The 15,613-nt window shown below is 29.2% G+C and overlaps 1 protein-coding gene across 1 annotated transcript; it reads left to right on the forward strand.

Moving 5' to 3' along the window:
* Nucleotides 1-1,660: 1,660 nt before the first annotated feature.
* Nucleotides 1,661-15,391, forward strand: LOC145836073 (potassium/sodium hyperpolarization-activated cyclic nucleotide-gated channel 3-like). Its single transcript, XM_082943876.1, has 12 exons — nt 1,661-2,011; nt 2,306-2,488; nt 2,917-3,033; nt 3,687-3,851; nt 4,363-4,587; nt 4,938-5,087; nt 6,307-6,438; nt 6,891-7,016; nt 7,663-7,817; nt 11,264-11,511; nt 12,357-12,666; nt 15,190-15,391. Exons 1-12 carry the CDS (start codon nt 1,661-1,663, stop codon nt 15,389-15,391), a joined length of 2,364 nt encoding a protein of 787 aa, XP_082800002.1.
* Nucleotides 15,392-15,613: the final 222 nt, after the last annotated feature.

The raw sequence follows: 15,613 nt of genomic DNA on the forward strand, positions 1-15,613 counted from the left end.
TTATAAACTACTTTCAGACCGTTTAATTTCATTAGAAATGCTTCTTTAAACTTCATTTAACCTTGGTTTGCTGTACAATTTGTGTGAAATTTAAGGTTAAAGTTTTTTTCTAATAAATTTTGTCATAGTTTAATTTTTTTTAGAACTAATACAAATGCTATACCAACTATAATTATATCAATATATACCACTATAAACTTCAAAATACTTTATAGTTTGTCAAATAGTTATTTTATTTCTATTACTTACTGATACACTTTTATAAGTTTCCTTACATCTTATATAGTAGTGATAGTAGAACAAGTTTTTGTTAAGTCTTTTATCCGTTTTTTAATTCTATATACTTTTTAAACAATTTTAGAACACGTTTTTTTCTTTTGTTTGTAAAAATGTGCATCAATATTTTATTTATCTTAAAAGTTAAAAATTTAAAATCAACAAATCTACACTGTATTAAATTCTAATCAGAGTATAGCATTTGTAAAGTAGCTTAGTGAACTACATTTGTTATTCAGGTTGATTGAATATCATTAATTTATTTGACGTTATAAAATGTACGGTATCATGTTACTACAAACATTTATTATTTTTCATTATAGACTTTAATGTAAATGCTTTTAAAATATAATAAACAATATTATTGCTTTATAAACTGTGTTTAAATTTTTTAACCTAAAATAGTTCAACAATAGTAAATAAATAATGCTTTTAACAACATCTCACTTGTACAGAACACATTTACCAATAAATCTTTTTATTTAAGCTCCACTGCCAACATGCTAAATTTCAACTTATTTTAACTACGTTGGACAAAATAGATTTCTACATAAGTTATGTTAAAGATAATAATTCATAAATCATGTAACGAGTTTAACTAGCTAAACTAAAACCTAATATAGTTGTGGTGCTTAGTAAATTACGACTAGAACCAATTACATCTAATATGTTGAAAAGTACTAATCTATTAAAATTAAATTTTTTCAAGCATATTTAGAATACATAATAACAGTTTATAACTGTTTTATGGTAAAAGTAGCCAACAATATTAAAAAAAAACATTTTGTAATAACAGTAACCTATAAACTCTTAATTTGAATCTAACAACGCTATTTAAATATTTTTTAGTAAATATTAATTACATATAAGTTATACAAAGTTTAAAAGCTTGTTATACTAGTAAGTTAAGGCTAATGAAACAACATTAGTAGTTTAGATTATATTGAAAACAAAAAAAATGCACATAAAAAGTGTAGATTGTTTTTAAATATAGGAATTGTAAGTAGAAACTGTTTGTACTTTAATAAAGCAGACATTAGTTTGCAGATATAAAAGAAACTTTGTTTTTTTTTTGCAAACGTTCTAATTAGTAATAACGCTTCATGTCTCTAAATATGTATTTTTAAGTTGAAAGTACTATCACAACTGTTATGCGTCTTAAATTTAATCAATCCTTTTATTTAAGTTGAGAACTTTGATTGCCATCTTCAAAATATTAAGTACACAATATTAATAACTTGATTTTTTTGAGTTATAATTATTTGTTTGAATAAGTAAGTACATGGATCACATCTTAATGACGTAATAATAGTTTCAAAAGTTTGTAATTTTAACTAGTTTTGTACCGCCTAGGTTCAAAACAAAAACTTTTATTTTAAATACAATGAGGAATACTATACGAAAAAGAAAAAGCTTGATCGATCCTAAAAGACATTATGAATCGCGCAAATCCACTAAAAAACCAAAAAAACCAATCAGTCTGACACAAAGACTGTCGAACAGCTTTAACGTGCCGGTTAATCAACTAAGCTTAACGCTTTACGGCAGCTACGCAGGCATTGAAGTAGAACAAAAAAGAATAAAGCATGCTGGATATTTCGTTATTCATCCGTTCAGCATTTTTCGAGTTACCTGGGATGTTTTTTCACTGATGATATTAATGGCAAACGTGTTTGTAATTCCTGTAGGAATAGCGTTTTACAAGGGAGAAGAAGCAGGATGGTTAGCCTTCAAAGTTAGTTTAAGTTAGTTTCAAATAAACTGGACTTTTATAAACATTATATACTTATGAGCAAACTAAAAAATTTTAAAGTATTACACCATCAAATTAAGCAATATTTAATTTTTCTGCTCAAATAAAACACTCGTTTGCAATTTTTATATTAAAGTCGAACTAAAATCCTTATTTGAGCTCAGGTAACTTAACTATGTGTCGATAAACAAAATTTTATCTTAAATGTTTGAAACAACCTGTAAAACCCATTAAATATGTTTTTATAGTTTATCCAAGTACTTATGCTTTCTTCAGCTCGTTTCAGACTTGTGGTTTCTGATGGACATAATTTTCAACTTTCACACCGGAATACTCATGGAGTTTCCAGACGGTGAAGTAATTTTAGACCCGTACGAGATAAGGTCCTATTACATCAAGACCTGGTTCATAGTTGATTTGCTGGCTACGTTACCCGTGGACTTGTTTCTTTCTTTTCAAGTTAGTCTACTTAGGTTAAACAACAAAAAAACTTTAAGTTTTATTTGCGTTTGTAGTTGTTAGTTGAATTTTTATATTGAATAACCAACCAAATACATCTAATATTTTCAAATATTATAAAGGCTTAGAATTTCCTTAAGGTCAAAATTTAGTTTTGGTTTAATTTAATAAAATACAAAACTTCAAGTTAAGGTTTTTTTTTATTAAATGAAAAATACTTTATCAATAACCTAAGCTGATAAAGTAGACATTAAAACTACCGGAAACACTATATGTAAATATAAATAGAACCAAAAAAAAGTTCTAAGTGTTATATAGTGTACATATTTTTAGTACATTTTTAGTATGTGGATTAGTACATATTTTAAGTAAACATTTTCAAACAGCGATCGGTGACCGACTACGACATGAGCCCGGTGATCGCACAGCAGCGCAAGTACCAGGGATTCCACGCCTTCGAGCTTCTCAGGATGACGAAAGTGCTGTCCCTGTTGAGAATTCTCAGGCTTTCCAGGTTCATCAGGTACATCAAACAGTGGGAGTCGGTGAGAACTTTTTACTTTGCACTATTTCAAAAAGCTTTAATATTTCACAGAGTTGTTTTCATTTGCAGCAGCTAATTAGTTATGAAAGTTTAAGCGGTTTAATTATGTAAAGGCTAAACACTGAAAAAAAAGCAAGTAAATTTTGATTACTTGGGTTTTATCAATGTTGTGTAAGCACTAAAGTATCTTACAGCTGCAAAATTCTATTATAATAGTATTATAAATTATAAGGAAGCTCTGTTTCAGTTCTACAACACATGTGATAAAAGTTTTTGCTACGAGCTCATGATCTGTTTAAGAAACAAAACGAACTTTGAAGCTTAGAATGTTAAATATTTTTTTATTTAACATTTGATAATGTTTTTTTCACTCTTTAGATACTATTTCAACTTTAAATACTGCGAAACTTTTCTGAAACTTATTTGCTAAATTACAAACTAACAGTTCCAAAAATTGGCAATATTTTTAAAGTACTTTATAATTTTCAATTATTATATTTTCTACTTTTACAGAATTGCACTACTTTTAACCTTAATTATCTATTTTTTAAATTCCTTTACTTTTGTTTTATTTTATTTCCATTGGTATACCTATACTATTTTTTTCTTGTTTTTTTTTTAATTATGTTGCAAACATTTCGATGATTTCCACAGATCTGGCTGCACTTTCAGTTCGAGGACGCGATAGCCATCATCCGCATAACCAACCTGATCTTCGTGCTGCTGTTCATATGCCACTTCAACGGGTGCTTGCAGTACATGGTGCCCATGTTCTTCAACTTCCCCCAAACTTCGTGGGTCGTCACCAGGGGCATGATGGTATATAAACTGTTCTGAACTTTTCTTTTTTTTTTTTTTCTTTGTTGCTGTTTTTAATCGAATGCTTTTAATTAACTTCTTGTCTGAATATGCGTAAGTTTTTTTGTGACGTGTTTTGATAATTTGATGTTTACTATGCTTTTTTTACCCAACATACAAAGTTTATTTAAAAGAAGTAGGTTATCTCTAACTGTATTCTTATTCAAAAACATTTGTTAAAAATTTGCCACCAGGCGCATGGCGGCTTGTTGTTTGATTTGTTTCGTCATGCTTACTATCATTTTTATTTGGCGTTTTATAAATAACGATATAGGTTAAGTATTAGCAAACTTAAACTGAGACTAAGATACTAGTTGCAATACTTATTATTTACTCTGTCAAAATTCTAAAATCTAACTAAAAGAATATTTTTTTTACTTTCTTTTTAATGTTTTCCTAATTTACCCAAACTTGATTATGAACTTGCAAATAGCTTTTCAAGCTTAATTTTTTCATTCAAAAACCCACACAGTACGAGAACGTGACGGTTTGGGAAAAGTACTCGCGATCCGTGTTCCGCTCCACTTCGCAGATGCTGTGCATCGGCTACGGTCAGGACGTGCCCGTTGACCTGGTCGACTTGTGGACCTGCTACTGGTCGATGGTCAGCGGGGCCGTCTGCTTTGCCATGTTCATCGGGCTGGCCACCTCGTTCATACAATCGCTGGACGCTCCCAAGAGAATTTACAAGGAAAAAGTTTGTTGCTTGCTTTACTATTGTTTTACCACTTAAAGCAACATTTTAAGCTAAAAATAAAAAAGTTTGTTGTTTAATGAGTGTTTATTTTTTATGCTCACTACAGAATACTTATTACTTTTTACAATACTTAAGTACTATTAACTTCATTGTTGTTCCAATTAAATAAATGCTTGTGTTTTATGCTTAATGACTTCCAAGTACTGGTTATTTTAAAAGTCTAAACACTGCATTCCAATGCTGAGACGGTTAATTTCGGTTTTATTGTTTGCAATATAGTTTTATTATGTTTTTTGTTATAAATTAATGATAACTTTAACTTAATTAATGCAAACTAAACATTTCTGCAGTACATGCAAGTGAAAGAGTACATGTCATTCCGCAAACTTCCGCAGCACCTGAGGCTGAGAATTTCAGATTATTACGAGTACCGGTTCCAGGGCAAGATGTTCGACGAAGCCAAAATCCTCAGTGAGCTCAACGACGTGCTGCGCGTTCAGGTTCGTCGACTTCGCGCCTTTCAAACAGTTTGCACAAACTGGTGGTTATAAAAGCAGTGCCTGGTCCATTATATAGATAAAACTTAAACCTTCTACATGCTGGTCTGTTTAGCATTTAACTTTTTAACTGTAGTTCCTTTGTCTCTTCTAATAAAGACTATGCTAAGACTTATTTTAAGTATTAAGTATCAAATTTTAATTGGAATGATACAATTGGAATTAATATATTTTTAAGAATGGTACAGTTTTTGTTTTACTATTGCATAAAGTCAAATACCTGTTTAAAAAACTAACCAATAATAACACTAACAATCACGAAAAAAGCAAGTATAGTTATTTTTAATATAACCTAACAGTATGTGAGTTACTTAAATAATAGTTAACTTGTATGGTATATAATGTAGTGTACAACCACACTATATACCATAACTAAATTTATACTGGTACTAATACTGAATGCTATTAATGTTACTTATACAACCACGCACGACAAATGAGTGGTTATATTTTATATAAAGAACATTGCAAACACATAGAACATCATACTTTGGAAAACACTTCAAATACGGTCAAAGCTTTTACACAACAATTAAATCTAATAAAAATATTCTTTTGAAACGTATAATTAATAAAGAATTAACTTCTTGGAATTTGAATCATAAAACATATTAAGAAAAATAACATTGTTTGAAAAAAAATTTTTACAATAAACAATAAAGTAGCAAATAAGTTCAGTTTTGGAACTACATCTAGAAGGCCTTGACTAGAATGTCTCCACACACTCTATTTGGCTGGTTTAAGTAGCTACAAATTAAAAATGTAAACTTGCGTCAGATTAACTTACTTTCTGCTTAAATGATTTTATACTGTTTAATATTGAAATAAATAGAACAGTAGTGAACTGGTATTCAATTACATTAACAATTGGCTTACAAAGAGAACAAATTTGAAGCTTTTATAGAACTATACACATTTGGCACTTAATGCTTTTTTTCCTAGTAGATTAAAACCACCTATTTTTTTTACTTAACAAAGCTGAATACAGCGTTTCCGTGGCAATTCAGCACACACTAATTAGTTGAACTAACTTAGCAAATAATAAATGACCTTCAACAATATTATGAAACAGCACCTGAAATTTTTACAAATAGTTATAAGTATAGTAGCTAACGTTATAAGTTATAAGTATAGTTATCATTAAACTAACAAAACACTCCAGGTGATTCAGTACACGTGCCAGGGGTTGATCGATCAGGTTCCCTTCTTCCAAGGAGCGGACGAGCATCTGGTCAACGAAGTGCTGCAGAAACTCAGGTTCGAAGTCTACCTGATGGGCGATGAAATATTAAAGGTAAATTGTTGAGTTTCGTCGTTTAAAGACACAGATGTTTCAAACTTCTACGTACTGCCTCGCCTATATTCTTACCAAACGTTCTACTTATTTTCATAGTTTTATTGAAGTTTATACTATTCTGGTAGTATTTTTTTATTTTACTTTTTGATGAGCTTTGCTTGCATTTAAGACAACATATTAAAGGCTTGTTTTAAGTTTCAGCTGTTTCAGACTTTGATAAGTTGTCGCGTTTCTCTACTAACCAAATATAGACAGTTTCACAGTTATTTTAAAATTAATACTGCTTGTAGATTTTTCTAGTTCTAATTTTCGACCAGCTTTTATTGGGTAGATATTTAAGACTCCTACTACGTTATGATAGATTGTTCTACCAAAAACTTCAACTAAAAACTCAAATCAATAGCCTTATAAAAACTTTTACATAAAATTACATGGTCATACCACATTAGGAAGGAGACGTTTCGGACAAGATGTACTTCATCAACAGAGGCACGGTCAGAATCCACAGCGAGAGTGGAAAATTGGAGCAAATTTTGCAGGACGGCTGCTACTTCGGAGAATCTGCCATCACTGATGTTAGTTTGATGATTAATGTTACTAACAAAAAAAAAATCAAATATTTGCTAAAGCAGCTTGTTTGAAAGTCTCACACTAATCACGACACATTAGCTTTCAAAATCCTCAGCATTTTGTTTTTCCATGTTAAAAACTCTAAAGCTATGAAGTTTTTCTATACGATTCTGTTTTGTTTATATAAAAAAAAATTATAGCGGTTTATGTAGAATCTAAGCGTCTTAACTTAGTTCAAACAAATTACTATAAACACAATCGACACTGAAAATTGTAAAGAGTTTTTCTGCATACTATAGCGAAGAAGGTTCTGAAAAATCAAGTTTTGTAAAAATACTAGCAACTTTAGGTTTTCCTTTAATAATTTGTCAAAACAAGTAACTCATATAGAAACAGTTGTTAGAATTCTTAAATTTGTCCACTAAATTGTAATGTTGTTATTTTAAATCTTACACATAGAAACATAGTGGCAACTGTAACATGATAATTCTAAACTCAATCCAGAAAAGTACATTAATCACTATCGTTCTACAAAATACGTATAATGTTGCAAAAAATAATTCTCTTAACTGAAGTTTTGTAATATCACCTTTAAAACTCTTTTTAACAACTTGTCAATGCTAATCATGTGTCTGTTCCACTTCGAAACAGAGGAACGTAGTGGCAACGGCGAGCGTCACTGCTGAGAGCTGCTGCTTCCTGTACTCCCTATCCACCGACGACTTCAAACACGTCATAAGGAGCAACCCGCACTACGACGAGAAGTTCCAGAAGATGAAGGATCTGGAGGAGACCGAATTCAGTTGGTGTTTCACCTGTTTTGTTTACATTTACTTGTTTTATTTTCATGTTTTGTTTTTGTTTTGTTATCTAGAGTCTACTTGGTTGGGGTTATTTGAAAAGGTATTTAAAACTTAATTTAGTAATAATGGTAAACTTTATTTGTTTGCTTTAATTTGTAAGTTTATTTTTTCTTAAAATTTAGAAAATGTAGCATGTGTTAGGCTTAAGGTTATTGTTTTGCTTTTCTACGTTTTCTTCATTAATCTAAAAAACATAAATTGTCTTCAAGGAACTTATTGACATTGTATGAAAACTGGTTTAATATTTAAGTATTTTTCAAAATGTTTTTTTTTAATTTTTTTATGTTTTTTTGTACAATAGCGTATATATATCATTTAATAAAACAAATATTTTGAATCTACAATTACTCTGGTTTAATGGGAATTTTTTTAAATACTAACAGACAAAGTTTTTTTATTTTTATTTTTAACACATTTTAAAATTTAAACAAAAGAAATATGTTTTAAAACTTATATCTTATTAAAATTCAAGTTCTTTTCAAAGTTTATCATAAAAAACGTTTTTTTATTAGTTCATAGAGTTCTAAGGTTATTTAAAACTTTGACCAATACATTTAAAATTTTAATAAAAGTTAAGTTTTTCCCAAAGAAACATTTAGCCTACTTTTATGATTTGTAAACAGTTACATACAACTGATCTTATTTATAAAGGTAGTTATTTTACTAATACCTATTTTTGCTTTTAGGCTAAACATATTGGCAAATTAAATTTTTAAAATTTAGTATCTAATTTTTTAGTGAAATAAAGAGCTTATAAATTATATTATAAAGAAGTTTTCCTTAAAAACATTCATTTGCTTAAACTTTATTTAAGTTAAATGTTACCAATTTTAAATTGGACACTAAAAAACAACTGCTGAAGCTAAATAAATCAATATTATTTTTCTCTAAAACTTTAGTGCGAAACTTCACCACTAGCCACTCTACGCGACTGCTCAACTTAAAGTTTGAAAACGAATCGGTAGCCGACGATAATTACACCATTTTGGAAGACGAACTAGAAAAAATAACTTATTGAAAATTTTGTTAGAGAGTGATTTTTTCTATTTATTGATTTTATTTACATTTAGTTTTACACTTTTTTTTTTGTTTTTAAAACCTTCATACGTAATTATCTAATTTGTTGAGCATTAGATACAAGTATTTATCAACTTTAAATACGTTGTTTTTACAATTGTTTTAATAGTTTTCACTGATGTAAGAACTGCAATGATTTTATACAAAAATGCTTATTCAGCCCCACACTTTGTTCAAAGTTAGACACTTTTATTTGCTGATTTATAACACGTTGCTTTACTTTTGTAATTTAAAACAAATGCAGATGTTTTTAATTTTAGTACTGAAATAGTAATAAACTGTTTATACAAGTCTAATTTGTTAAAAACAAATATTTATCCATATACTAACACTTTGTTGGACATTATACTTTTATTTGATTTAAACACATTTTTACTTTTAAGTAACAAAATTTAAACAATTTTTTTTCAAACAACATTTCTGCAAAGTTTTCCAGCCAAAAACAAATTTTGTGCATTAATATATGTAGACACCAGATTATCAGTAAGTAATTACAGCTAGTTATGACCTTGACCTCTTCTTTGAGGCACAAGTTTTGTTTTAATACTACTGACTATTTGAAATGTTTGTTGTTTTTATGCTTTTTTTTTTGAATTGATTTGAAGATTTTCTACTGAGTTATCTTACAAACTTACTTTTTGTTTTGGTGTACAGGCTAAAACTAGAGTCCAAAAATAAACAAACTATTTCAAACTTTTCACAATTTAATAAACAATTTCACACACAAAATACTAAAACTTTAAAACGTTAAACTCAATGTTGTAAAAAGAAGCTATTGATAACACTTAATTCTTAAACTTAATCCAACAAAAGTGAATATGAAAGTTTAGACTTTGCTTCTTTTACTAATATTTCTGCACTAGTTTACCAAGCAATACGTGTTTTTATTAAAACCTTGATAAAAACATTCCTGTAGACTAATTTCATAACAAACGCCCTAATGGCATTAATTATTCATCGAAAAAAAAATAAACTGCGAGCGGCATTAGCAAAGTCTGTTGCTTTCGTTGCAACAAACTCATTCAGCAAGCCCTGTAACTGTTTTTAAAACAGGAAAGTTTGTAAAATTTGATTTTTGGTTTTGAAAAGGATTTTTAAAATCATTTAATTTTTTTGTATAAAATTAGACTTAGGCAACAAATATTTATATAAGTTTTTTTTTTAAGTTTTAACTTGGCTATGTAAGAAGTTAGTTGATAAACATGAGCTTTTTTCTTTTGATTTTCATACAATGACGGCTTTAATGTTTTATTACTATAAATACATATTTAGATTTTTTTACTTAGTAAATTTTTGGCATTAGCTAAAAATAGCCATAACGAGTTATAAAATCGAACAGTAACAAATATTCACAAAATTTGCTAAAAAACGTTTATCCAATAAAAAGCAATACGCACTTCTCAAATGTACTATTGAATAATTAAATTAATTTATTCTGTCTTTTTTTTTAAATTACGAAACGTCTGCTCAATTTTATTGTTTGTTAGAAAAATTCAAATGAGAACACGAAATTGAACAAAAAAAGTTTATCTACGAGATTTATTAGGTTTTTATAATTTTTTGTAAAAGAAATATTAGTTTTGTGACAAGAAAGTAGTTATTTGCTAGCAAAGTTTGGACAAGAAATATTTAGTTTGGTTTTAGGCAAAACATTAAGCATAGTTTAGCAATTATTAGTATCATTTAATTTTGAAAGCTCAATATACAAACAGTTTTTTTCAACTTTTTTCTTGCTTAAACTACTTTACTACTACATTAGCTTTATGAACTAGTAAAAAAAATGTTAATTAGTGATTTTAATTTATGCTGAAACTTTTTTTTTTAATTAAATTGTAAAATTTCATAGTTTTTCTTTTTGCAAAAGCTCTTGTTTTCGAAACTGTTTTGCTTTGTTAATAATTTTTGATTGAATTTATAAAATTACGAAAATAAGAAATTATAAATCGACGTCACAAACAAAAACAGGTTCTTAAATTAAAACAAAACTTAATTTTTGGTGTTTTACTTTATTTTTAACCAGTAACTAGTTTGTTCTTTATTGTCTTAAAATACCAAATTAGTTTTTAACACTTTCAGGACTTGTAAAATGTAAAAGTTGTTACTTGTGCAATCGACTTCCACATACATAACAACAAGCTTAAAAGGTAAGGTTTCAAAGTATACTACTAACTTATTTAAAAGTAATATTAAATAAAATTAGTTATAAAAAAACAATTTTACATGTTTTGCAAACCAAAGCCATCAGCATAACAGTTAAAGCCGGATAGAAATTTCAACAAAAAATCAAACTAGTACTAAAACATTTTTCTCAGTCAAAAGATGTCGGGCCGGAAAGAGCTGATAGTGTTCGACTGGGACAAGACCGTGTCCAACCTGTGCACCGAAGAAACGGTGATCTCGTTGTTGTCGGAGGAGCAGCAGAGGAGAGCGGAGGAGATGCACGCGGATCCTCGGTACTCGTGGCAGGAGAAGATGGACTCGCTGTCGGAGGCGCTGCACGAAACGGGCCTCACCGAAGACAGTTTGAGGCAGGTTTTGGGGAGCCTCAAGCTCACTCCAGGTACGCGAGTTTTCAAATTTTATAAAATTTGCACTTTTTTCTGTTTCATGTTGTATCTTATTATTCCTGATGATATTTCGCTTTGACAAAAAATAGTAGTTTGCAGTAACTGTTCGTCACTAGGTTGCTATAGCATTTACACGCAATTTAGTTATTTATATTTATTTGAAGCATAAAACACTAGCTCACTTTCAGCAGTAAGTTTCAAGATTATTTCGTAGCTATTTCGGCACAGAATGCTTACTTTTAATAAACAAAAGAAAGTGTTTACTTTTTTATAAAGTTGTCATCCTTTTTGCAAAGTTTTTAAACACAACTACTTTTTATAGTGTACAAAGTTTTTATCTTATTTAACTTAAAGCTTGCAGTACTTCAGTATCTGACTCATCGATTGATATAAATCACTTTTTCGATTTCAACTTTGCACTTGTAGCAATATGTGCTTGGCTAATAATTAAACTTAAAGTGGTACTTTTATTTAATTTAAATTCAAACTTGATACTATTTTATTTATCTTATACATCCTAAAATATTTTTTAAGATATCTAAAAATTGTAAACAATTTTTTGTATCATATAAATGTTGAAACAACAACCAACGTTGTAAATTTGTTGTTTATTTTTAATTTTTTATTTACTGTTATTTTTTACAAACCACTTAACAAAAGCCATTAAAGATATTAGATATCATGTACTTTTTTAATTTTGTTTAAATTAGGTAACAAACTCAAATCAATCTACAAAACACAACACGGTAAAATATAGACTCATTAAACTATCAACTACGAACCTTAGCAAAGAGATTCACTTTTTTTCCTTAATTTCACGTACAAACATTTCGCAAAGGCATGGAGGGGCTGCTGACGTACATCAAGGAGAAGGAGGACAAGTACGACTGCGTGGTCGTCTCGGACGCCAACGAGTTCTTCATCCAGTGCATGATCGACTCCAACAGCTCGCTGGAGGGCGCGTTCGACCGCGTGCTCACCAACCCGTGCCGTTTCTGCGACGGCAAGATGGTCGTCAGGGCGTGCATGGCGGGCCACGGCAACCTGCAGGGTAACCCCCAGTGCCCGGAAAACATGTGCAAAAGCGCGGTGCTCAAGTGGTTCCTGAAGGAGAGGGAAAAGTGCGGGGTGACCTACAACACTGTGAGGTGAGATTTTTTGTGAACTTTTGAAAAACGTTAGGGTGAGCGGATAAAATTTTTGAAACTGAATTTTTGACCTGCTGAATAATTTTTCTTCCCACAGACAATGCAGTGTTTTGTCAATTCCTGTTGTTTGACTCGTTATAAACATTTAATAAAGTTTTTTTTATACATTTAAACAAAAGTTTTAGTTAAAAGGTTAGATTAAATCTTATAACTTATGTGTACTGTTTATTAGATATATTAGATATTATTATAAGCTTTATTAGAATTTTTTGAACTTGGTCCAAACCACATTTATACGATCTCACAAAAACTTTTTTTTTGTTTTTTAGGTAGTTTTAAAACCTATTTGTTTTTAAAAAGAATTTTACAAACACGCGTTTCAGAAATACATACGATTAATTTAATTATGTTACAGTTTAAAGGTTTTTCTTTTAAAACTTGATTACACAAAGCCAAAATGATCAAAGGTTTCAAGCGTTTTTTGAACTGATTCACTCACTCAGAAAATCCACAACTTTACATAAAGTCCATTAAATATCTATCGTCCATTAGTTTAAAGTTAGGTTTAGTGTATTTAAAAGTTTGACACGAAATATTTTTGTTTAAATGTTGTACTAAAACAAAATAAACACAAAGGCTGGTTTTAAATCTTGATATTTTTACAACATTTGCCGTTTCTATAACGACTTTGTTTATTTCGATAGCAGAACATCTGATTAATAACGTCGATTGTGCAAACAATTATGATTTATTGAGATTTAAGGTTATTAACAATTGTACAAATTCCATTGATTTGGTTAGATTAGAAGCAATCTCAATATTTTTAAATAAATCTGAACAATGTAAGCAGAAATAGTTTGACTATAAGGTTTCTTTATTTACTTAAAAGTGTCTTTGTTTGTTTTAATTTTAATTTAATTATTAGATTGTGATTTAAAGTGTTTATTTTTGAATTAATTATTATTTTACATTAATCTAGAAAAATTTGAAATTTGTTTTTTGTTGATTGTTTTTTTTTTTTACAGCAATCTAATAATTATTTAAGTAATTTTTAAAGTTTATTGTTTTTAGTTAAAAAATTATTGTTTTATTTTAAATGCCTCCAGTAAGTTTCTGAAGAGTTGCAGTGAAAATATATAAAAACAAATATGAAAAACGTTGGATTGTTATTTATATAGATATAAAATACTATAATAGACTTAAGTTCGTGATATTAAAAAGCTTTACTTAGACTTTTTTTTATATGAAATTGTGCAACTATGCTCCCTCATGCAATTTTGTGCACTTGTGCAAATTTGGCTTCGTGCAATTTTGTGCACTCGTGCAATTTAGTCCCCTCGTGTAATTTAGTAACCTCATGCAATTTTGTCTTCGTGCGATTCAGACTCGTCCCCATATATTAAACATTTTGTTAAACTTTTTTTATTTATTTGTCCTAGACAAGACCTTAAATGGTATCCAAGTAGTGTGGATAACCACTCGATAAACAAAATGATCTTCGTGCGCAGGTCCAATTATTTTGAGCGCTTTTTTTTCGTTCAATAAACTATGTATACTATGTATAACTTTCTATATTTTTGCTATAATTGACTAAAGTATTAACTTGATTTTAGTTTTTCAAAGCTGATGAAAAAACCAAGTATATTTTTCTTCAATAGAAATGTAACTTGATTAACTAAAGTTGAAAATTTTGCTGTTTAATAAAGCTCCTCTTGTAGTACATATCAACAACAATGTGTTGATTTTTTTTATTAGCTATCTTAAAACTATCTTAAAACTAAATTAACGTACATGATAATGGACTTAAAACTGTTTTTACTCAATGCAAACTTTTGAATTTACATAAGTATAAATGTAAAATAGAAGGACAGTTTTAAATAACTAAATGGTAATATAAGGTCAGAAAAATGTTTAGACTGATTCATAGCATTGAAGTTTTTCGTTAGAAAACTCTTATTTTGTTATTATAAAGTATAAACAATAAAACAATAACTTTGTTATTATAAAATTTAGTTACTTGTTATAAAATTTGCTCGTTTTTTTATAATATAAATAAAGAATTTTTTATTTCATTACCAGCAATTGTTAGTTTGTAAGCTATATTTATTTTTAACTTGCAACACACAATATTTTAGTAAATTCTACAACCTAAAATAACAGTTTGGGTTCAATTGGGTTGTACACTTTCTGTTAAATTAAGTAATTTTATCTTATAAAGTTTACTTTTTTTTTGCGTTTTGCATTAGTAGAACAACAAAATATTAAAAGCTATCTTAAATTTAAAGTTTACAGAGGCACTTCATGTTTATAGTTAACTTAGTACTGCTGGATAACAGCCTTAAACATTTATGATGAGTTATTTTTTAAAACTACAAACCACTCACATTCTTGTTTTATTTACTATAACTCTCATGCTCTCACTATCTGCGTAAGACAGTCTTATTAAGTTCAAACCAAGTATTATAAGTTACTACTTCACCCATAGGAACTTTTTTTTTGTTTTAAAAGCAAGTTGCTACACAGATACGTGGGGGACGGCGAAAACGACTTGTGCCCCGGCGAGAACGTGCTCACCCACCGCGACAACTTGTACGTCAGGAAGGGAAACTACCAGATGTGCAACTTGCTGCAGGAGGACCCGGCGCGGAGGCGGAGCATCAAGGCGCGGGTGGTGTTCTGGGAGAGCGGGGACAACATAACGCAGGACCTGATACTGTCGAAATAAGAAAATCGGTAAAAGTATAAAAATTTGACCGATTCAAATCTTTTTTGAGTTTTCGTTGGGTGAACTTTTAGTGTGGCTTGAACTTGTTGGTACGAAAAAATAAAAATATTTCTGTCGCAGCTCTATTACTTGTCGACAAATTGCTAACGAAACAAAATTTTAAAGTGGTAAAATACTTTATATTGATGTTCGAAAAAAATAAGTATTTAAATATTTTAAAAC

Source organism: Thalia democratica, chromosome 1 (genome assembly GCF_965202585.1).
Source record: "Thalia democratica chromosome 1, ktThaDemo2.hap1.1, whole genome shotgun sequence".
NCBI lineage: Eukaryota > Metazoa > Chordata > Thaliacea > Salpida > Salpidae > Thalia > Thalia democratica.

Bases quoted from the DNA above. Each gene is read 5' to 3' on its own strand.
- LOC145836073 (XM_082943876.1), top strand. From the start codon at position 1,661: ATGAGGAATACTATACGAAAAAGAAAAAGCTTGATCGATCCTAAAAGA. The intron at 2,489-2,916 runs GTTAGTCTACTT...GTGATCGCACAG, and splicing joins ACTTGTTTCTTTCTTTTCAA to CAGCGCAAGTACCAGGGATT. The intron at 5,088-6,306 runs GTTCGTCGACTT...AAAACACTCCAG, and splicing joins ACGACGTGCTGCGCGTTCAG to GTGATTCAGTACACGTGCCA.